Source organism: Fulmarus glacialis, unplaced genomic scaffold (genome assembly GCF_000690835.1).
Source record: "Fulmarus glacialis isolate BGI_N327 unplaced genomic scaffold, ASM69083v1 Scaffold4817, whole genome shotgun sequence".
Classification (NCBI taxonomy): Eukaryota; Metazoa; Chordata; class Aves; order Procellariiformes; family Procellariidae; genus Fulmarus; species Fulmarus glacialis.
In genome coordinates this window covers 14,850-38,735 of record NW_009222440.1, presented here as the reverse complement: position 1 = coordinate 38,735, position 23,886 = coordinate 14,850, and the positions used below count along the sequence as shown (strand labels likewise).

Sequence of the window (23,886 nt, the reverse complement as noted above, 5' to 3'; positions counted from 1 at the left end):
CCAACTCCTTTCAAGGAATTTTTCATAGGCAGCATCTCTTATGAGCCATGCCATTTATTCCTCTTAAGAGCACGTTTTTCCATCACATCCAGCTTGGTTATACGTAGAGTATCTATCCACCTAACCGGGAGGCTGGCCTCCAGATCTTGCATTTGCATGAGCCCTTCCTCAGCAATCTGGTATTATTCACGTGCTTCACTTTCTTTACCAAAATAAGCTCTCCACATTTGACTTCTAGATTTCACACACTAACTATACACTTGTTATTAAAGCCTGCTTTACACCTACCACCTTGAAGACTTTTAGAAGTACTGCCTCCAGCCTTTTTATATCAGCTGCAGGTAACAGCTTTCTCTGGTTGACAGGGTAATACTGTTAATGTTACAATCAGATAAGCAAAAGTGATAACAAAGGGCTGATTTTATTTTCATTTTAAATCAGTCTATAATTTTGTTATTTAGCATGCAGAACTTGTGGCTTAAACATTTATGTCTACCATTACGTGCTTGTTTTGCATGAAACCACCACCACTGTTTAAGCTTCTCCCTAAATACCTTCTACAATCTTGCCTACGACTACATTTGTGCTGCTTTTCAACACTAACCTATTGTCTGAAATGAAGATACAGCCACCTAGTACTTCTTGGCATTTATTTCAAGTCTGAAGCAATTACATAAGTTTTCTTCAGAGCCAGAGAGTAACTGATTTAAATATGTCTGCAACAGTGTGATGTAAAGCTGCTCTGCTAAGAAACTTAACGGTAAATTATTCTAAGTTGCCTTATTTACCTCCCCAATGTCTTCAGCGTTTAGCTGAAGAACAAGATGAAAGCAATGGTGATGGTGGAAGGCCTTACAAACCCTGACTTAAAGCAGTTGCCTTCACACTCTTCCAACAACCTCTGTGGTAGCAGCGGGTACATACAATTTAATTTTCACAGAATATAGTGGGATCTAGCTGCACCTTCTACAACTGGATTAAAGTAGCACCTTTTGGGCGGAGCTAGACAGTTATACAAGATATTACAGAATACTTGGAAGCCCTGTAGTCTATAATATGGCATATCTGTGAACTAGGTGGGCTGCAGTGGTCTAAAAAGTAGTACCTCCAAGACCTACTCACTACGGAAACAGTACAGCAATTAAATCTAAAACTAATCCAAAAATATTTAAAACGGCAAAGTTTTAACTTAAGTGTGAGCTGATACATATGCCTATAGGAATCTGCAGGCCTCCTGAATGTCCCATGTTCGTTTCAAATTTTTGTACTTGCATTGGCACAATTTTGTTAAAAATTAAAGATACCAGGATTGAACACAGCTGCCAAAATACTGGAGTAACAGCTAAATGAGACTTCTTAAGCCAGGTACGCTTGTGAAGAAAGTTCCTGAGTGAATGGAATTCACATTCTTCATCTACCCATTAACAGAAGTATCGATTAACCTAGATAAAAAACAGCATGGCCTACTTTTCCCCCCTCTTAAGTTATGCTTTTGCATTCAGAATCCAAATTTTAAGTGTATATACAAAGGATAGCTTAAGAAATGCCATATTTTTAATGACATTTAAGCAGAATTTAAAAAACAATCTGCTTTCCAACATTTCATCCACAGTTGTTTTGATGACCAAGGTCTGTTCAAAAATTTGGCACTTCATGACAGAAGATCAGTGTTTTTTACTCCTGTCTGAAAAATACTAAATGACTGAACAGCTGTGCTGACTTTAAAAACAAATTATGTATGTATTATGTATATACACACACACACATATATTTCAGCTAACTACAAACATCACCAATACCAGTCCAAAAATTAAATACAAATAAAAGCCTAACATATAGGCTTTCCCACAGTTTTTATGTACAATGAAAGCATACACATGCAAAAAACCTGCCTACAGTACTACAGTATGTCCTGATAAACATACAAAACAGTACCGCTGTTAGACCTTTAGCACATCACAGCCACAGGAAATCTGCACTTGCACAATGCCCCCCCAGCTTCATGTAAAGCTTTTATTAATTGTTTTTGCTTCTTTTTTTTTCCTAATAAAATGCTATTAAAATGTCAGTAATAGTCTTTAAAAAAAGGAAAAAAAGGAAAAAAGGGAAGTACATTTTCCAATGTTCTCTAAAGAAAAAAAACCTCTGACATTATCTTTACTCTCTTGACACTATATCATTATTACCATCAAGTATTTCTAAGAAGACCTCCCAATTGCTGGAAATATTGATATCTTCTTCATAGATATGGTAATCCAGAAAAACAGTGCCTGGGTTCTTCCAGGTTTTCTTTCGTAGGCGAAACCTGTAAATACATCACAAAGAAAACACTTGAGTTTTTATCTGCTCATAAACACCACTGCCAGAGATCAAAACTGAGTATTTCTGAAAAAATAAAAACAAAACTGAAATACAACTCATTTATGTGAGGTTTAGCTAGGTTTATCAAGAATTAGTTTAACATTCTGAAGTAGTCCTGACAGCAAGGTATCACTACTGGCTCGTAGTGCTGCATCATTCATAAACACAAGGAAAACAAGCCTGTGTTGTGCTTGTTCAGTGCAAGAAACATGTAGGGATTTAGTGGAAGAAAACGGTTTCCTATTTAGGATAAGAAAACAAAATTCCCAAACACTTCTGACAATTTTGCTGCTCTTTTTTTTCTTTCTTTCTTTTTTTTTTTTGAGGGGGAAGTGGGGAAGAAGGGGAGAGGTGGAGAATTAGAAAAGGATTGGTGTCTGATTTATGTACTTAGTTCTACTGCACCAATGCAGTGACACCATAAAAGGACGAGCTTTGATTTAGATATGGAGGTAAATAAAGGTATAAACAACTAAAATGAGATTAAACACAAGTAAAAAACTTAAATTGTAACGGCTTCTCCACACACAAAAGCGGACATAAATTTTGCGACGTGCCCCATAATTATAGGGCACTAGAGAATATAACCCACCCACCCAAAAATCCTTTGGCCCAGTCTCGGGGAAGAAAGGAGAAAAACCTGGTCCAGATCTAGGTTTCTACTCCTTTTCTCAACAGGAAATGGCCAACACTTGTCTTCCAATGTTTTGCTCCAGCCTGATTTTAGGCATATGTCAAGGCGCCACCAGCTTGCTTACCACATCTTACAGGTTTTTCTTTATTCCAGTGAGTATTTTTATTCCAGTGCCAGTTATTCCACAGCACATACCACACTACTTGTGACTGACAGTAGAGAGTGTGTGGAATCTGGAATCAAGGCCCCAAAGTGAGGTCAGCCTTGATGAGAAAACCGATTATGGATAAAAGGAAGACGGTGCTGGATCAGTGCTGTATACACACCCTATGGTAATGCACGAGGCAGTTTGCTGCAGTGATTTACACTGAGCCTGCATCTAGAGAGAAGGTGGCTTTTTTGTGAACTGATTTACTTAATGCTCTCCTTACTTTCTGAAGAAAATCATCCTTAGAGAGAATAAAAATTCTCAGTTCTAAACCTGTAGACATGTTGCACACAGGCAATTCTATGTAAATACTATTCCGTGTATCATTCTACATGAGATGAAAATCAAGAATTGCTAAATTAATGTTTGTATTCACAATCTGATTCAAAGACCACAGTAACTTATTTCTGCTCCTTTCATAACTTCCTTTCTACAGAGGAGAGAAAAAAAAAAAAAATCACATTTTAAAGTAATATTTAATCAGGTAACTTAACAGATTGCAGTCTCTTTACCTGTCAATTGTCAAGTCTAGGCCACATTGTTCTCGAAGCTGAGGAAGCAGCTCCTCTTTTGACTGTCGGACAGTCATGCCTTTAGCAAAAACTGCATCTAGAAGAAACTTGCATGGCTGTGAATATAAACAGAAAGTGATTAAATACAAATTTTTGAACAGAAAAAAGTAGATTTGCCTCCTGTTCATGTTTTGTGACCAGTCCCATCCACCTCGCAAAATGACCATTAGAATGCTTTTCATAAACAAGGTAGGCAATGAATTGATTAAAATTAGGTTTACCTAATTTGTGTAGCAGCAGTTCTTTGACAGGTCATTCAAACACTCTGAATGCATGCCACTGCAGAAATCGTGTCTTGTGTCTGTATTACTAATTGCTACCATTATATTAACACTGTAAACAATTTGAAAGGAGCTTTTAAATTAAGTAAGCCTTATGATAAAAAAATGCCACTTTCTTGGCTGTCATTGGTCAGACAGACTAATGACTGGAAGTTACTTCTCAATTTATCTTATTCCCTGCTTTATCAGTTCAGCTTCAGTCTCTTATGCTTATCCATTATTAGTATGTATTCTGCAGTTTGGTCCAAAAAATAAAATCAGAAATTAAGATGCATACAAAGTCAACTTCTAAAGACTGCAGTCTACATAGTGAAATCGCTTTTATACTTTTCATGTCCCAAAAGATGTAACAAGCAAGTGAGCTGCGCTACTGCAAGAGAGGCATTTTTGTTTCAGGCTTGTCTTGTGTAGAGAGGACTGTTATCCAGCTAACCATTCTGATAAGCATTGTCTGCAGTGCGTGAATGCGACAAATTATATCAGTACAGTATTTCTGAAAACTGCAACCATGAGCAAAAACAGTTTCTTATTTAGAAAGAATTCTACATGACTTTCATACATTTAAGGAAAACAAAGAAACAATTATTTTCATTCATTTGTTCTCGATTTACACTGCAGAAATAGAGACACTTAAGAGAGATACTGTAGATAACATCCCAATTGTATACTCGGAACAGAATAAATAGAAATAATCTCAAAATTAAATCCAGGAAAACTTGCAGGAAAACACAGAGAAAAGAGGAACTTTCTTTTTTTCCAAGATTTCAGAGAAGAACCTTGGTCAAGGCACGTATTACAGTATTTTCATGATTCAATCTTGAAATATTCCACACCTTACCTCTGCCTCATTTACCAAAAGTTGATAGACTTTGACTCTGTATTCACCCTTCTTAAGGGCTCTTCCAAGTCTAATAGTTATCTAGAAGGCAAAAGGAATATCTGTTAGAACTGATATCAAAATCAAAATTACATTTTGTAACACGCTACCAAGACCAATGTAATGATTTCACCTGGCAAGTTAACAAAAAGTTGTAAATTATGTTCTTAAGTTTGTCTATATTGTACCAATATATTTTTTAATAATTCAGAATAACTTCTGAGTAACCTTATTGTCATCAGAAAATGACGAAAGTGTTTCATTCAGCCGAACACTCTCAAACTCTTGATTGCTGGCGTAGACTCTAAAGACTTTAAAGTGAGAAGATGGAACTCCAACAAAAGGCTCCAAATGTTGCTTGAAGGCAGACAGCGTAATTCTTTTATCAACATGCACCATCAGCCCTAAGCAAAAATAAAGATAAAAATGGCATGAAACACTATACTACCAAAAAAAAAAGCACTCTAGTGTATTATTTCCATATATTCACAGTTACCACTTGCAGAAAAACAGTACTGAGAAGTCAGAATTACAGTTAATGGCCACATTTACATTTTATCTGAGGGTGTTACTGTAACCTCTAAGAGCTTTGCTGTATTTTAAGGGTTTATGGGTAGATACTCCTGGAAGACATAGTAGTTCCAAACTGCCTTATTTTGCCATCAGTGAAGTAGTAGAGCGAAGTAGTATCTTCTCCATTCATAAGACAACAAATAGAGAGAATCAGATGGAGCATTTGCAGATAATCCCCCTACAGGTTTCCTCTGCCTCAAGGGAATGACAGAACTCCTTCTGAGTTGGGGCTGGCCAGGCACATGCCACCAAACGTTTTTTTTTTTTCTCCTGGCTTTCTGGATTAAAAAGTTTGGTTAAATTTGTATTCTGGAAGGCCACAGGATATCACAAGGCAAGCTCACGTCTAGATTAAGGGACTTTTTCATGGAATAGTTTTGTAATTAAGGAAAAGCCACTGTAGTAATATGAAATTCTGGAAAGTAAAGTGAATAGTTTATCTTTAGAAACTGAGTTTCTTAATATATGAAATTTGGACTACACCACAAACTACAGTATGATGATATTGTGTCATGGCTTATTAGAATTAAAAAACTGCTATTCAGAATATTTAACTGAACAAATAAATTATTTGAATTATAAATCCGTTCATGTTGTCATACCAAAAATACATAAAAGCCTTCCCCTCAGGATAATCATTTATACAGCGTACTATGAAAGCATCAAAATTACTGTAAACAAATTAATTCCTGCATCCAACTAGTCCTACCAAAAAAAAAAGGGAAAAATTAAGTACTTCAAGATCAGCCCCCCCCCCCCCCCAATCCTTCCAGGCTAAAGGAGTAATTTTATTAAAACTTTAGTAGCTGCAATTAAATTTCTGTGTTTTTAAAAATGAAAATGTTTGTCACAAAAAAAACCCCCACAAACCAGCAAAAAAGATCTTACTCTATCTATTATTATTACATCAGGATTTCTGGATTGACAGGAAAACCTTTGTCTTCCAAAATATTCATCTTATATCATACTATTCTTTAATTATGCTTCTATTAGTTACAAAACATACGCAGGTACTGAGCATTGTTTAAATAATTTATCTTTATGACAATTAATATATCACTTAGGCTCTTACACTGAACTTGTTCGGACATTTTTATGTCAGCCATACACTTCCTTGTACCTATTGTACTTCAGTCAATGAAAAGCAACAGTCTACTGAATTAAATGATCAATATCAGGTACATTTGGATTTTCTTTACAGTTAAATGACTAGGAGTTTTCAGGTTTGTTAATATGAATTTAGCAGAATTATTGCTCTGTGAACCACAGTAAATAACTGCATTCTGAAACAGGTGAATCATCAGCAGCAGATGCAACTATTTTCCTTTCACTGGAAGACAACTCAGCTTGCTCTCTAGAAAACACTTTCAATATCATAAAGGTAGCTTTTCATTTTCTTAAAAACAGAAAAGCAAGACACTTCATATTTGTAATCACTTATTACAATATCAAAATTAGGCTAGATTTTTGCTGAACATGACACCACATCTCATCTTTGCACTTTCATTAGCTTTAATTTGACATATCATCAAGTTTTTCAATACTGTTATTAGACTTTTTAACACAGCATATGAATTAAATAGTAATAAAAGCTGGATTATTTTAAGGCATTTAAAAAAAGAATACATACATTTTTGCCCTTCTCCCGAACCTTCATCTGCAGTGTAGGGTTCTGACTTGAAGTACATATATTGTGCTTCTCCTCTGCTCTTTCCACTTTCATCGTATTCACTATCTGTTCCAGAATCTTCTTCTGCTGTGTCCCAGGTTTCTTTCTTCCCCTGATTTGCTTTTGATCGCCTACTACTTGTGATACTATGAGAATCAAGTCCATTAGCCAAGGGAAGTGGGGCATTGTCCACGTTGCATAAAGTATCACTGCTATGACTGGAGCTGAGGATATCACTGTCCACTGAACTTGTACTCCTGTCATTATTTACATCTGAATCTGACCGTTCCTCGGACTGGAGATTTTCAGGATCGGAAATCTGAATTTGGTTTTCAAGTTCTCTGTTTTCTGCTGATGCTGAAGAGTCTATTTCATTTAAAGGTGATTCAATGTTTTCAAAATCACTGGCTTCTGTGCTTTTGCTGCTGTCTCCATTATCCCCTTCCTGCTGCTGCTGCAGGGACAAGCTTTTAAGCTTTTCGGTGCTTTCTTCCAGAATTGCCTCTACAGATTTCATATTACCTATAGGTCCTTTTACTCTTTCACAGGCTTCATCCAAGTTGCCTGAATCTCCACTAGACTTCTGATAAACTGCTCGCCTAAATTGAGATCCAGGTGATTGCTCTGGTAATGAAACATATAGTCTGATTGTATTTGCATGACGATCCAAAAGTTTCCATAAATGAGAATCTGTATATGCCACATGATGATCTAAAGACTCTGAGCTTTCAATAAATACCTAGACATAAAATAACAGTGGTTTACCATGTAGTGTTATTTTAAATAAAAGTAAAAGCCACAATAGCAAATGGATAGGATTGAGCAAGCATTAGAAATTACATCACCACGAAACATCACCTCTTATAAAAAAACATGTTGAGAAAAAGATGGACTAAGGAGTATGTAGTTTAACAATGATTTCACTTTTCCTTTTTTTCATAATCATGTTAAGATTGGAGTGAACTGAAACCAGACTGACCAGCTGCAGTAAACACTTATGTTCAGAAGTGTATTTATATATCACATCACATGCACCCTTCACCTGTACACTAACACTAGTTATGGTAGTAATGAGCCCCACAACTACAGTTGGCAGTCTATCTTTATTTTCTCGTATAGCATCACAAATAAGAAATCTTTAAATGTATACATGGGTAAGCAACAGCACAAATTAGAACACAAGGGAACAAATTTCTCTTTTCCCTTTGTCAAAGGCCACTGTGTTGTAGTGACAACGTGAATGCGAAAGGGCTTGAACTAACTGAATAACAGGTCAATGCCATTATTTTTCTCAGCTATAAGCCATCAAAGCCTTCACTGATCTTTTTTCATTGAGGACAGTGTGTTCTTGAGCTTAAATTTCATAGACAGAGGATATGCAAAGTGTGCTAAAAGATGTGCTATGACTACTGTAGTAAAAAGGGCAATGCTACAGATGATATTTAAGTTATTTAAGTACTAGGTTACTCTTTCTGAATGCATTACACAACTATTATTGGAAACATTTATTAGAAGTCTTTTTGGAAAAACAATATAAATTTGGCTAGGGGGGAATCTGCATAGTAAAAATTACCAAATTTGAGACAAAAACCCACCAAAAACTGGCTCTTAGTTTTGACATTTGTTTCTTAAGAACTTTAATACTGAGAGCACACGCAGCTGTTCAAAAGGTTTAGAAAACAAATTAAGCAGGTTTCATAGTAATATGCCAACCTTTGTTCCCTAAGAAGGGTTGACTTTTAAAAATCTTCATCGTAAGGTTGTTAACCTCACCATCATTTAAACCAGATGTCTGATTCTGAATCTGCTCTACCTTGTTATGTACACTTGGTTTCATATACAGCCTATAGTATTCATCAGCACCACAATATTTGCTGGTTAAAAAAGTCCCACCCAGTACACAGTGAAATACATGACAGTTATCCATTATAAATTCTATACAGATATCCATACCTTTTACAACACAACAGTGAAGTCTACAAATACATGAAATGAACAATTTAAAAACCAGAGCATATACCTTGTTGCTTCTAAAAAAGCCTTCAGCTTTCAGTGTTTTGCTGGAAATGTTCAGAAGACGCAAGTCATTGTAGCAACGTTCTAATACTACCCGCATTGTTTCAGCGGGCAGGTGTGTAGCCTAAAATAAGACATTGACAGTAAGGTAACATGCGCATTATACGTAATTTCAAATACCGGAACAAGTATTTCATTTTTTAAGATTACTCATAGGAATAGGAGAAGGTTTGTTTATTGACTAATAAATTGCAAAACGTGGGGGGAAACCTCCCAAACCTGTTCAGTCCCAGTTCCTTTCCTCCATCCTTTGATATGTAGCAAATGTTAGTTTTTCCAAAAGGCCAGTAGACTAAAATGGCTTGGCTTTGCAGAGAACTGGCAAATTGTTAATGACCACTAATACAAGGAATCAGTCTTATTATTTAGGGTATGAACCAACTGAAAATAAAATATATTCTTGAGCACCAGGTTTTCACACTGTTCACTTAATTCTTAATTAGACCGAATTCAAATTACTGAAATCATGTTTCATAACAAATATTACGAAGTTACATCAACCACTGAACTATTTTACACAGAACTGACTAAAATGTCTGTCTTCCAATTCAGTGGAAGCAGTAACATTCCATGGTTTAAGACCATGTAAAAATCAATCTGCATCTTAATAACAAGTGGCTGCTGGGATGAAAAGGAGGGTTTGTAGGGAGAATGTGGACAGCTTTGGATGTTAATTTCAATTACTGAAGCCAGTGGGGGAAGTTACATGTTGGTTCAGTTATACGGTAACAGTTCACTAGTTCTGCCACTGACTGGATACTCAGTGAGGTGGCTCAAGTTACTAACCCAAAAGAACACGAACCCGACTCTTTAGCTTCCCCAAGAAACTTATTATCTGGTAAGCTAGTAAGCAACACGGCCAGACAGTGGCTAAGCTGGTGCGAAAGACAGGGTAGAACGTTGGATGGAAGAAAGAAGCAGATTGCTGCTTTTACCAGCAGTAAGTAGATAGACAAGCTCAACTGCAACAACTAATCTAACCCTACTGGACATGACATAGTATGAACTGCAAAAGGTGCAGGCTCTCATTTTAGATATTTGAATTATGACACATTTTCACAGTCAGAATGAATGAAAATTCTAATACAAGTCCTTAACGACTGTAAATTACCTTTGAAATTAGCTGTTTAAATTCTGAAACTGTTTGATTCAAATAAGCTCGTACACTTATTGGAGGAGCAACAGATTCAGTCTTTAGGTCAACTACGTGAACCTTTACCATGACCTCTGTAGGGAAGAGGAAAAAGAAAACAAACCCACATATATATGAGAGAATTCAACAGGCAAAGAACACACACATGTGCTTGTCTGATGTACTGATTAAGAGGTTGCATTAAATACAGACAAACAGTAATGAATTTGAGAAGCAGTCCAATTTCAGAATTTCATTTTCAGACCAATTTCAATGCCAGAGAGGCAAAAATCTTCCACAGTTTGACAAATTTTAGCATACCTTAGAACTGCTTCAATTAGAAACAAGTTGGCAACACAGCACACACTTTCTTGTTTTGAGTACTGACTTCATAAAATTTAGAACAACAAAGTTTTTCTTCTTTCACATGTTATAATGAAAGTTCTATGTTTTACAAGTTTTATTTTCATGCCACCACGCAATACATGATTTTAGTCTATCTTTGTCTATATGTAATTACATGTCTTACCACCAGGCTTATAGCACTGGAAAATTTGGTCAGGTCTTCTTGTTTCCAACAGTAAGTCAAACATATACGTTGATTTGACACCTCCAAGTAATAAACCCATTGGTGTATCCTCTTCTCCTTCATAAGATCGTTCCAAGTAGTCATGAAACTCATCGTATTTGACAAGACGACAGCAATCCAAAGGAACAGCCTCTTCTAAATCCATTAGCTAAATCATGCACACACAAAAGAAACCCCAAAACATTTAATAATGGTTTATTTGTGAGTTTAATTTTTTCCTTTTAAGCCAGAAATATCTCAGTACGTGTACATCCAGGAATCCTTTGAATTCACAAATTTCAATTTGGTTTTATTAAAAACATATGCATACATCATATATATTATATACACATGCATGCAATATACATCTTTTCAAAATCAAAAGACAAGCCTGCATCAAAATGCAGAAAAGAGGGAAGTTTGAAAAGTATGTATATAAGCACGTGCAGACAAGTCCCGGAAGTATATTCAGAGGAATACATTGTCTATCAATTATACCAAACAGCATCTTAGAGGCCTGAGGAAGTCATATCCATTAACTATCTTCCATGCATCTCAGGATGTTAACACATTCCAAATCTGTAACTGCCTTGCCGGTATTCTCCCAGCCAAAGACACATATGGCAAGAACCAAAGAGTACAAGTAGGTAAGCAAGAATAGATGTCTTCAACTTCTACCTGTTTGTGGAAGGCAAAGATCAACAGATGCTTTGGTGCCCACTGCTGTTATTGTATTAACTATGCAGGAGGTTTCTTGAAAGAATTCTCTTATTACATATCTAATACAACATTTTTACTGCAATACAAATATAAGCATTCAGAATTCTTTCAACCTACTAAGACTACGGTGAGTCTAACAGCAGCTCTCACTGTCGGATTTTAAAATGTGAGTATGTAAAATCATACTGCCTTTTAAAAGGGTAGGCTATATCATTCCAATCAGAAATCATCAGATGGCTACTAACAGAAAACTCGGTCAATAATCCCCAACTAGAACAGTTCTTAAAAAAAAAAACAAAAAAACCCCCAAAAAACCACACACAAAAACCCCAAACCACCCCTCAAAAAACAAGCCACAACAAAAAACCCTGCAGCCAACCCCATACAAACAATCCCACAGCATTAGAAATTTAAAAACTGAACAGCAGAAAAAAATTACATCTAACAGTTAAACTATTTCGTTATGCATAGCATACCTTGTAAGCTATTTCCACAGCTTCCTTCAGTGTCCTGTCCTTATGAACCTCTAATTTGTTCTCCATCATTATTTGTTTTGTAGGATGCATGCAGAACAATTTAATCTATGAAATACCAAAGGAAGAAAAATGATCATGAAGGTATTTTGCAATATCTTTCATATTAGAGTACATTTAAATTTACAACCCTATATTCAAACAATCTAATATAAAATACATCTTTAGCTCTACTTCAGTTTAGGACAGTTTCCTTTCAGCTGGTTACAAAACTGCAGACAGAAAACGTCAAAGGCACAGTAGATAGCACTAGTGTGTATATATGTATATCTATATCTTTTTGCAAGCTAGGGTGCAATGTCTATAACCAGAACATCTTTAAACTGTAGACAGCATGCAAATCCTCCAAAACAAAATGCACATAGGAACAATGAATGTGAAATTCCTTTTTCCACAAACGGAGTTACATATTTTGCAACCACAGAGAACCTTCTAATAAAACAATCACTTGATTCATAGGTAGACCAGCTGACTGTCATACTTGTAAGTCACAGATGTCATATTTTGTTTGTTACTATTGAATCTACGGTGAGAAAAAGATTCTGCTCTTTCTGCCAAATAATTATTTTAAATTAGTTTAAGCATTATCATTTCACAAAGCAAAGGGTCACAGATTTAGTAGTATGAAACATCTAACATACCGCATTACATACTCTTTGGAATTCATTTTGCCGAAATCGAGTGATGCCAGAAAAAAAAAAACTGTAGTTTTGTTTTGGTTTTAATACCAATTCAAATTCACACAGAACACATGAACTCAACAAAAATCTCTGGTGAATACCTCTAACTGACGCCTCCACTGTGTACAGGCTTCCAATAGGTGTACAATTAATTGTAAAGTTATTAATACAAATACACTTATCACAAAAGAGTCCTTGTACTGTAGTAAAAAACTACTATTTACTGTAGAAACATTTCTTACTAGAAATGTATTGTTACTTTAATTCAGCAGAAATTCTAACCTTGCAGGTGTTGCGCTCAATTTCACGTTGCCTCTTTTCTTGTTCTTCCAATTCTCTCTCTTTCTGTACCAACTGTTTAATATGCTCTGGATACTCATGTGCCTCAAGAAACTCTGCCAGTAAAAACAAAGCAATAGTTTTAAAAAATAAATTTTTCCACAGTAGGCAACATCTTAGGAATTATAGGTATATTTAATAGTTATCTTTCTTGCCTTCTTCCCTCTCTCTTCTCTACTCAAATTTCCAACTATACCATGTCCTGTTCTCTTTTTCATCATTTAAACGAAACCGAAGTCAGCCTTTTATTCCCCCTAATTATACATCAGCAACAAAAGAAAATGCTACTAGCACAAGATTAATATTCCAGTATCAGTAAGAAACTTTGCCGTTGTAAGGAAATACACTAAGACTAATGACTGCACTTGAGCCTGTTTTTACAATAAAGGTAAATTCTGTTCTAGAAAGTGAATTAGCTTATAATAAAAGTCACAAGATATTGTCTATATCGTGATAAAATAAATATTGCACTTACTATAGATAAGGGTACTTAATGAGATTTTATTTCATAAAGAGAAACAAAAACAGAACATGCAATACTTCATCAAGTTTAAAAAAAGAAAATCAACTTTTGCAAATACAGTTGTCTTCCAATCGCGCTGCCACCCCTATTGCAAGGAATCGGGCAAATAATTTTTCAGATTTAAAAATGGGTTTGGCATGTTCAAGAAATCTGAAATAGCAGATTCAGTTTCTTTCTTTGCCTGTTGAGGAATTAATCATAGCACTTACAAGAAAGTCTATTTCCAAAGACAGCTCTTCACCCATAGACTTTGTTTATGGCTGTTTATTCTTAAACTTCATACAATTTACAATCGCTTCTTGTTTAGAATGAATAATATTGTTTCAATGTTTGAAATATTGAAACAATATTATTTTTTGTTGCTCTTAAGACTTACTACGTTATCAATTTGTTTGATAAAAGGCTTTAACAGTATCCTTGTTGTATTGAATCCACTTCAAAACTATATAAAGCATCTACTTCAGATACTGTTATTTTAAAACAAAATAATATATTTTTATAACTGCACTGTCCCCTGTATCATGAGTTCTCAGAAACAAAAAGAAGCCAGCAAAATTGATTTTGTGAGATACTTAGTTTATCCCCTATTTCCTCAAAGAAAATACCATTGTTCAACTTCATGGAGAAAATAGTAGAAAAGTAAAAGAAAAAAGTAGAAAAGTAGAAAACAATAACATGTCTGAAAGTACTCTATGTATGATGAAATAGATTGCTGCTAAAAATAAATGTAGTTTGTGTTTATTAGGATGTTGAAATGACATGACAAATTTGCTCCATGTATCCTACGACACTTTTTAGAATATACCGATATAGAAGTAGTTGCAAGTCTACTTTTATTAATTTTAGTTGTGGTTTTTTTTAATAAAATTTAGTATAAGCTTAGGTTTTTTCAGTTTGTATTCCAAAAAAACATTAAAGCTTGTTTTACTCATCCTTGCACTGCTAATTTGTTTCCTTATTCTTGCTAATAGTCATACTTAGTTTCTCATGGTGGAATTTAAAATTTTACTCCAAAAGAAGCAGTTAAAGGAAGCAGAGAACTACTCATCTCCCTCCTAAAATATTTACAGCAGCAGAATAAGATAAACAAAATGTTACTTTCAAAGATATTTTATTCCCTCCTCCACCGGACACATTACAAGCTGGTGTGTTACAAACTCTCTCAAGTATACAAGTCTTTTCTATGCTTGCATGTTCTTCAAAAAGAATGAGTATGCCCCAAAAGGAGCTACACAATGTGAGGTGCCAAAGGTTTCAGTTGTGAGATTCTATTCTGTTAAGTAACATGTAATTTCAGTTTACCAATTAAGAATAAAATAAATCCAGCTATCAAAATATTCTCCCTACAAAGGATGATTTTAAGATTCTTGAGAGCGTGAATCTATTCTTCAGGACACCCAATTGCTTGAGCACTTAATGAAAAGGGAAGGAGTGGGGTGGGGGTGGGGGAAGGAAGGAATGCAGAGGTATTAGAGGTTTTTTACCTGCCTTTGAAAGTTTATGTGGCTTCTCATCTGCTCAAGCTATTAGGAAAAATTATTCACTGACTGCATTTTTTTGTGCACTTCAGGGCATTACAGTTCTGACAACTGTAATGTGACAAGCCGAAAACGTAGAACAGTCTACACTATTTATCAGCCTAAGCTCAGCCAGGCTACGAACTGACAAATTTCCTTTTATAAGGCCAGACTACTGAATTTTTGCTTTAAAAAAACCCAACCAAACAACAAAAAAAACCCCTTTGATACTGCAAGCAAATTGATCTTTGGCTCAATTCAACCAGTTAGAGTATTAACAAAAGGTGTGGCTAGTTTCCTTTCTACAGCTGTGCTTCTAACAAGGGATTAACAAGAAGGGGAAAAATAGCAAACTAACATTCTTCCTTCTATTTTGATATTAGTTAAAAAAGTTCTATCAAACTTTCATCTACTACTGCATCATTTAGGTGTGCTCAGATTTTAAATGAGAAATATTAAGTGTTTTCAAGCAAATACTACAGTACTATTAAAAAAAAAAATCTACAGAAATCCTGGAAGTTTACAGTTATTAGTAATATGAACAGTCTAAGACCCTATGAAATTAGCCAATACTTGAATGAAGCCTCCAAGCAGACATTACTGTTTTGAATCCAAACAGAATCTTCATTTTCCACTGTGTCATATTTCAAAGATTAATCAACCTAGCTATTACATGGGACCAGGCATCCTCTAAGCCTTGGTGAACTAAATGAGAGATAGGGGAATAAAAGACCATGAAATCCAAAATTTGTTTCTCACTATATAACTTTTAGCATACTGTCTCACTTCCAAACTGAAACACAAACAATAGGGGTTGGTTATAAAGTGTAAAATTTTTTCATTATTAAGTTATTACATACTCATTTTTAAGCGACGAAAATAATTTTTTATTCCACTATCAATCATGACACTAATATAGCATTGCATTATAGTTTATTCAGTGTCACCCAGTATATCTGTTCTTCACTTCCATGATACCCAAAATACCAAAAAATTAGAAAATTTATTTTGTAATGACCTCCTAATGATCCATAAAGATTTATTATAAACAGAGTAATGAAAAGCTATAAAAGAAAGCTTCCTACATTTAAGCTACTTTAGCTTACCCTAAAAATACCAAAACCACCCTCCTCACAAAAATTAGGACTCATCACATGTAAAACATCTCCTTATTCCACAACAGAATCTTACTAGTTAAGAACTGCAAAACATACTTACTTGCATTTCTTGTTGGATCCTTCAGTCTATATATCAGCATGTATGCATTTGTAGAGCTGGTGGAGAAAAGAATAGTTATGTGAATTTATCAGATAGGAGGACAATATTGACTTCAAAAGTTGTTTTGTTTTGTTTTTCAGTAAAGAGTTATGTCATACATATCTTAGCAATACACTAACCAAAAAGGATTTTAAAAAACAAATGTCAGATTAATATATCTGAAACAGCAGTCAGGATAGTTTTTACAACTATTTGAAGCATCTACTATTAATTTTAAGCTAACATGTTAAGCACATCCATCTTGGCCCTTCATCTGATTACAGTAAAACACCACCAGAAAGAAAAGTGTATTACAGTACTACTAACCTAGCAAAAGCACTGGAATAATAGCCTCTGCTTCCGGAAGATCCACCATATGTTTTCTTAATATCCTCTTGAGTTATCTAACAGAAAAATCAATTTAATGATTATTTGAGAAACTTGCACTAATCACGATGCATTTATTCTCATTAGGAAAAATGGCATTACATAATTAACACACAATATTAATAATTCTAATTTTTAAAAATATTTCTGCTTATTTGCCGACAGCAAAAAATCTGTTTCAAAGTGATCTGCCTCTACATTTTACAATGAATGTAAACATTTTTTAATTTTATTTTGAAGCAGGAACTTCTTAGAAAAACATTATCCAGTTTCTTGATTGCAATAACATTTATGGGTACATGTAACACCTGAAATGCATCGGCAGAACAGGTTTAACAGCACAATCTAGGTTGTAATCTACAAATCTACAAATACACTTCTCTAAGCAAGAAGTATTCTTCACATGTATAGAAGGCAAAATTCTAAATCTAGCCTGGTCTGTACATGAATAAAGGCTTCTTTATGAACCATCCCTCCTTCAAAATCAAGAATAAACATGCCCCCCACCCCCAACATACAAAACCCCATGCATAAATAAATAAAAACAAGTATCTAGAAAACAGTTAAGCTAATGAGTGAAATGTATACGGCAGGACATTAGGACAACAATATGAAACAAGGTAAATGCTTGAAATACCTGCACATAAAACCAGCTTCATTATATATAAGTGAAAAAATCACATGCAAAATACAAACTTATTGGTTCATCTATGAGTACACAAGATAACTAAAAATGTTATTTTTACCTTGCTAACATGCTGATCATTAAAGCTGTACCACTGGTCATCACTAAAAGATTTTATACAGGCATAATAATGGCCACCAGCAGCACTTCCAGAATGAACCATAACAGAAAAGAGCTCATACAGTAAAGAACTCTGGGGAGAGAAGAAGAAGGTGTGATATATATTAAATAAAGAAAAGGTAACCAAATTATAATTTTAAAAAGTTTTAAAACATTTAACCGAACCCAAATATATAAATAGTTGTATGTTACAAAACAGATCCGTACAACAGAAATGCATTACTGCAATAGACACTGAACAAAATCAGAGCATTATACATGTACATTATATATGCACATGTATACATATACAAGAGTATGTAATAATGGAAGTAAAGAGGAATTTCCCCTTTCACTGGTGGGAAAAAGGAGAGAGAAAAGACCAAACGACTTAAGAAAAAAAAAATCATGGAAACATTTTTGAAATGGCTTAATGCATTACTGTTACTTCTTTTCTGTACAAGCTCTGAATTCATGAATTCTTATGCTAGATAGGTATTAAACATATCTCCACACAAGAAACAAAAGTAATGACCAACTTGCCTGTAGCTACAAAGTTTAAGCTTATTTGCTATCACCCTTCTCTGCATTCTTGAAGATCGCTTTTTGCCCCTTAATGTATATTGCAAACCAGCAACATGCCATTCAATGCTTATCAGCACTCAATTTTTCTCACACTACTTCGAGTTTGCTGTCGTAAACCTTTCTTTTTATAGGCAAAGGATGGAAATAAAGGGTACTAAGGACATACCTTATGTGTTGTGTATACATTAAAAAATAAAACTGAACAATACTGACTCACACAAGTGTTACAAGAACTAAATATTTTTAGATTATATAGGGGAAAGGCTCTGTAAGTTCTTAGTATATACTGCATCCATTATTAAGATATCCAAACCAAAAAGCTAACAGCTGACTTGACAGCTAGTTTGCCTTGAGAACAAGTAGTATGAATTGATTGGCCAAAGCTACTATCAATACTAGGACACGACATTTGCATTACAGATACATTACAACACTCTATCCCTGTTGCAGTAAAGTGACTATTATTAATTTCTTTCTTTTTTCCAGCTAAGATTGACAATATTCAGAACATTTATCAAAAAACCCTCTGAAATGGTTTAACATAAATGTAAACAGGGACAGATGTGCAGATTAAAATGCAAGTCAGCCTTTAAATATTTATGAAAGTAACAGTTACAGCCAAACAGCTTCCTAACAAGTCTCAATAAAAACTATTGGCCAAATTTCAGATGAGTTCACTGAATAACAACACATGAAGTATACATTGTAGACATTACCATAGAACTCAAGATTTTTGATGGATTTTGTATTGGTAAGAAAACTCAAATCAGGTTTCTCGAAGCTCTCAGCTAATCTTTATGTCCCACAGAAGGATGACTGCTATCCTAGACTGACTTGCTGCTCAACTCCTTTATATTAACTGAAGATAACTGAATGAATATTTAACATTTAGACCCATGGCCTCATCTATACGACTGTTTTCATAAGGACAAGAAATGGATGGCAGAGACTGTTCAAAACTTTCCAATCTTCTACTAAACTACAAGACACTTTTGCAGTCAAAGCTGGTAGGCCTTTGATGGTTGGCCTCAAGAAAAAACACTGCTCACAAGACAAAACAGTCTTCAACTTGAGGGTCTGCTGCCAAAACAAGTTATCTGGGAATTCTCAGTCTGACAGGGAAGACCTGTATTCTCAGATGACCTCCAAATCACTTGCACGCTTTCCTTTGCTGTAGTGTCAGTTTTTGGAATTTGAATAAAAATACATGCTCCCACTCCCCCACCCCACCCCCAATATCAGAATTATTTATATTTTTATCATTTACATTTGTGGTGGGTTGACCCTGGCCAGCAATTAAGCACCTAGCCAGTCAGTCACTCTTCCCCTCGAGTGGGATGGTGGAGCGAATAGGAAGAGCAAAAGATAATGACAGTTTAGTAAGGAAAGAGGGGGGAAAAAAAAAAAAGATGCAATGATGCAAAGGCAATTACTCACCACCTCCCACCAGCAGACCAATGCCCAGCCAGTCTCTGAGAAACTTTGGAAAAGCCCCCTGTTTTTTCTGCTGAGCATGACAGTACACAGCAGGGAATATGGCATGGAATATCGCTCTTGCCAATTCAGCTCAGTTGTCCCAGCTATGTTCCCCTTCCAGCCTCTTGCCACCCCTAGCCCTACTCGTTACAGGGGCAGAATGAGAAACAGAGAAAGCCTTGGTGCTGTGCAACACTGTTCAGCAAGAGTTAACACACTGGTGTGTTGTCAACACTGTTTTAGTCACAAATCCAAAACAGAGCACCATACAGGCTGCTGTGAAGAAAATTAACTCCATCCCAATCAGACCCAGTACAACATTTTTTAAACATACCTTTTCACTGCCAGCTTTAGAAATTCTTTCTGCTGTACTATTGCTTTCGAGGCAGATTCCTTCATCAACTCCATCATCATTAGAAAAATCATTGCTCATCTGATCACTGTGACAACTGCCTTCATTTTCAGCTCCACTATCAGTGCAACTCTCAGTCTGAGGAGACTTCTTAAAAATAAGACATACATACTAATATTATAACATTTAAAATTACACAGAACAAGAAATAACGATACGTTTGTGAAATGAAAAAATTCCAATCTGCAAAACAATGAAACTCCTCAAAAACCTAGAGATCTCTGCAATTCAGCATCAAGAACTGACTTGTTTCTGTTAGTAACTGTCTTCAGTCCACCTCTTAGATCAGTATTTTCACATCTTGTGTGCAACTGAATGGTAATTACCTGGTTTCATACTTGACAAGATTGTATCTCTTACTACCCTAATTCCACTTACTAGTTAATTCAATTAAATACCTGGAAGTCTAATACGAGATAACAAATCCTATTATAACATGGCCTGTTAATAAGAAGTGATTTGACTGGAAATATTTTCATCCACACAGACTTTTTTCCATTTCAACTCATGGGACAGAGTCAAGGTATTACAGTAAGACTGATTAGTGCTCTATTAGCTTAAAAACATGAGATCAACAACACTATGAATGCAGTTCATTTAGTACAAGTCAGTATATCCATCTCTTATCTGATCCTCTTTCCTCTGTATAATTCTTTTGACTTTCTGACAGCTGTTAATTTTACCTCAAGTTCTATTCTCCCATATCAATCAATCTTCATTCTCATTTAGCCCCCCCAGTAACACTTTGAGAGGCATCAAATTGCTTAAATGGCATACTTCATAAACCAAAGGTTTGTATAGAGTCAGAAAAGCCTCTCCATATGCATATCAAGGTAGTATTTCTCTTATACCACTACAGGCTAAGAAAGTGACATAATGTTTTCAGGAATGGAATTAGAGGAATAAATTTAGTCTTTAATGCAGAAGGCACATTAAATTACTTTTCGGTGAATGTAATTGCACAACACGAATTTTGGCCAAACCCAGAGGAGTTAAAAGCCAGAAGAAGATACAAGTGAAAAAATTTTACAAATCTCATTTCTGCAGCGTACACAACATTGTGAGTCAGACGGAAGGAATTAATCACTAATGTTTTCTGGACTAACCTCAGCATTCATAGTTTCAAAACTTTACCAAAACTTTGGTCACCTCTTGTGACCAAAACAGATTCAGACACAAGTTTAAAAAATATGTTTAATTCTGGATTTGCAGTATACAGAGAAGCCTTGAGATTTCTGTTTTTAAATCACTCGTGTGAAGATATAAGAAATCAGAAACAGCTTCTTATTGAGGCATGGAAACCCTATAGTGATTAGAAAACAAGCTTCCTTTTCAATAACAAAAATCCACATGCAGAGATTTAAAAACTTCAAATTGAAACATTGCCATGGCTAAAGAACATTTTATGTAGATGAATAATATTGTTAAAATGGGTTTACTAGACCAACATTTAAATTTTCTTAGTGAGAAACTTCAAGAAAGTTAAAAACTTTTCTCTGAAACCAAACACCTTACCTCATCTTCAACATCAATGAAGACACTCATGTCTAACTCTTCAGGAAAAGTCATACGATCATTGAGTTTAATTCTGTGCATAGTGGTATAATCGAAGTCAAATCTCTTCAGCTGTAATGTCAGCAGATACGGAAAATGTAAGAACCGCAGACCCTAAATGAAACAAAGACAAGATTATGCTACCATTGTCAGGATTGTTGTTTACCAAAAGTCATTTTCGCAAATGATTTGGACAGTCTTTACCTTCCTTGCATCACATTTCTTCTTACATCGTTCACAAAAATACTGATTGGGGCCATCAAGAATCTCGGGCTGAATGAAAGCATGCAGTGCTTCTTCCTAATAATAAAAAGATGTTACCTGATTTTTAAAAAATGTTTACTATGTAGGTATAAATCAGAACGATAAATTTACAATGAAATTGCAAACACATACAAATTACTTCAATTAAATCTACAGCCAAAATTTGGTTGACAAACTTTGATACAGACACAGAGTCAGGAAAATATTAAGAGAAACCAACCTTTCTACCCAGCCCAAGATTAAACAGTCAAACCACAGATTACTGCTAACTATATCTCATTCAGTATTTGATGAATCCAAATGGTCCTTTTTTTAATAATCATATGATATAAAAATGACATTTATTCCTGTTATCTTGCACATCACATTTAGTTACATCTGTTCAATCAACTGCTGTGAAAATGAGCTTATTTTTTAACCCTGCTTTGGCCCTGTCCTCTCAGAATTTTGAGATGGTTCTTCTGTATTTCAAGAAGAGTTTTTCCCAACAGATACCATCCAAGAATTACTGGGGTGGAGGGAGGCAGCAGGAAAAAAATTTTACTCAGCTCCTGAGTGCCCTGCTTGAAGACAGCCTTAGTCCCATTTTACAAAGCGACTTAGGAAACTACATTTGAAGATATTACTTCTTTTAAGTGCAAGGTGGGGAAAGGAGAGAGAGAGAGAGTATTTGAGCTTCACTCCCAAAGGAGTGAGAATCAGATATGGCCATCTCCTATAAAGACAGAACTAGCTTCCTAGAACAAACGTTATGAAGCAACTGACCGATAACTGGAATTTTGTCCTCTGGCAGCTGCCTAAAAGATCTGTCACTAATCCTTAAATCCAGGAGTTTAATGATTTCTACTTTGCTCCTCACTACAGCAAAGAATACTCAAAATACAACCAAACTGATCACTGATCACAACTGAAGTCCTCCCCCTAATATCATTTGCAACAATGATATTGCACATAAGTTCTATAGACTTGAGAGCAAACTTGTTCAAATCAAATTCACTAAGAATATTGAGATGGATTCAGTGAAGAATTTTACCCAGATACCTTAAAAGTTAAAACCTTTAACCCAGTCACCTTGCAAGCCAATAGGCTTTGGGTTTCTGAACTCCAAGTGGAACCCAGAAGTTTTCTGTTCACCTATGGAGGTGAAAACAAATACCACTTGCATATTTAGACATTCAATTTAAAGCAAAGATCAACAGAAACAATGCTTTAAAAATCATCATCTCTTACAAAGGAGTGTAGCTTTTCCCTGAAGTCTATGTAAGAGGGGACTTAACTGAGCAAAGTAAACTCACCCATTGTAATGTGGCTGGCACAGAACTTAAGATTACTATCTAAGTCATGTTGTTTGATAAGTCACACTGGGAGGAAACCAAGGATATGCCAAGTTCTTCAGAAAGCCTCTAATTCTTCCCTTCTTTCTTTCTGAGAACTCAGGGAAGCGGCGAAGACAATAATAAAACAAATGTTTTACAAAAGCTCTGTTACTGTTCTAAGAGAAAGGAGTTTTTGAAAGGACTGTACTCCAGGTGACAACTACTCACAAATGAAAAACGTACCAGACTGAATATGACAACTGTACATTGAAGGCAGTCATCTCACTTCACCATTTTTGGATCCAGCCAGAAAAGCCTTTGAACAGCCCTGAAATCACAGCTCTTAGGCAGGGAGAACTCTAGACACATGAGAACATTTTAGAGTCTGAATTGAACTACTGTCTATGTATTTACTTCCTAAACGCTAGGCTGAGTTGGTTTTTACTCAAGGGCAACAAATAGTTAATGTTTAGTAAGATTATGCACTGAAAGGTGAGGAATCTCATTCTAAAAAGGTAAGAAGAACACTAAGAAGGCTATAACCCTGCTTAAAAAGAAAGGGGAAGAAAGAGATTGCTGCATTTTGAC

The 23,886-nt window shown here is 35.3% G+C and overlaps 1 protein-coding gene across 1 annotated transcript in view; it reads right to left on the bottom strand.

Annotated features, from left to right (window-relative positions):
- The window catches only part of USP47 (ubiquitin specific peptidase 47), a 43,184-nt gene that overhangs the window by 5,251 nt on the left and 14,047 nt on the right, over positions 1-23,886 (bottom strand). The window contains exons 9-24 of the mRNA XM_009581431.1: positions 21,923-22,018; positions 21,680-21,832; positions 20,087-20,254; positions 17,654-17,785; positions 16,848-16,924; positions 16,482-16,537; positions 13,167-13,279; positions 12,148-12,252; positions 10,913-11,120; positions 10,363-10,478; positions 9,196-9,315; positions 7,137-7,914; positions 5,162-5,337; positions 4,895-4,975; positions 3,716-3,831; positions 2,187-2,305 (exon numbers count right to left, since the gene is read on the bottom strand). Of these exons, the coding sequence (XP_009579726.1) occupies positions 2,187-2,305; positions 3,716-3,831; positions 4,895-4,975; positions 5,162-5,337; positions 7,137-7,914; positions 9,196-9,315; positions 10,363-10,478; positions 10,913-11,120; positions 12,148-12,252; positions 13,167-13,279; positions 16,482-16,537; positions 16,848-16,924; positions 17,654-17,785; positions 20,087-20,254; positions 21,680-21,832; positions 21,923-22,018 (2,614 nt within the window). The remainder of the gene's footprint in view (positions 1-2,186; positions 2,306-3,715; positions 3,832-4,894; positions 4,976-5,161; positions 5,338-7,136; positions 7,915-9,195; positions 9,316-10,362; positions 10,479-10,912; positions 11,121-12,147; positions 12,253-13,166; positions 13,280-16,481; positions 16,538-16,847; positions 16,925-17,653; positions 17,786-20,086; positions 20,255-21,679; positions 21,833-21,922; positions 22,019-23,886) is intronic.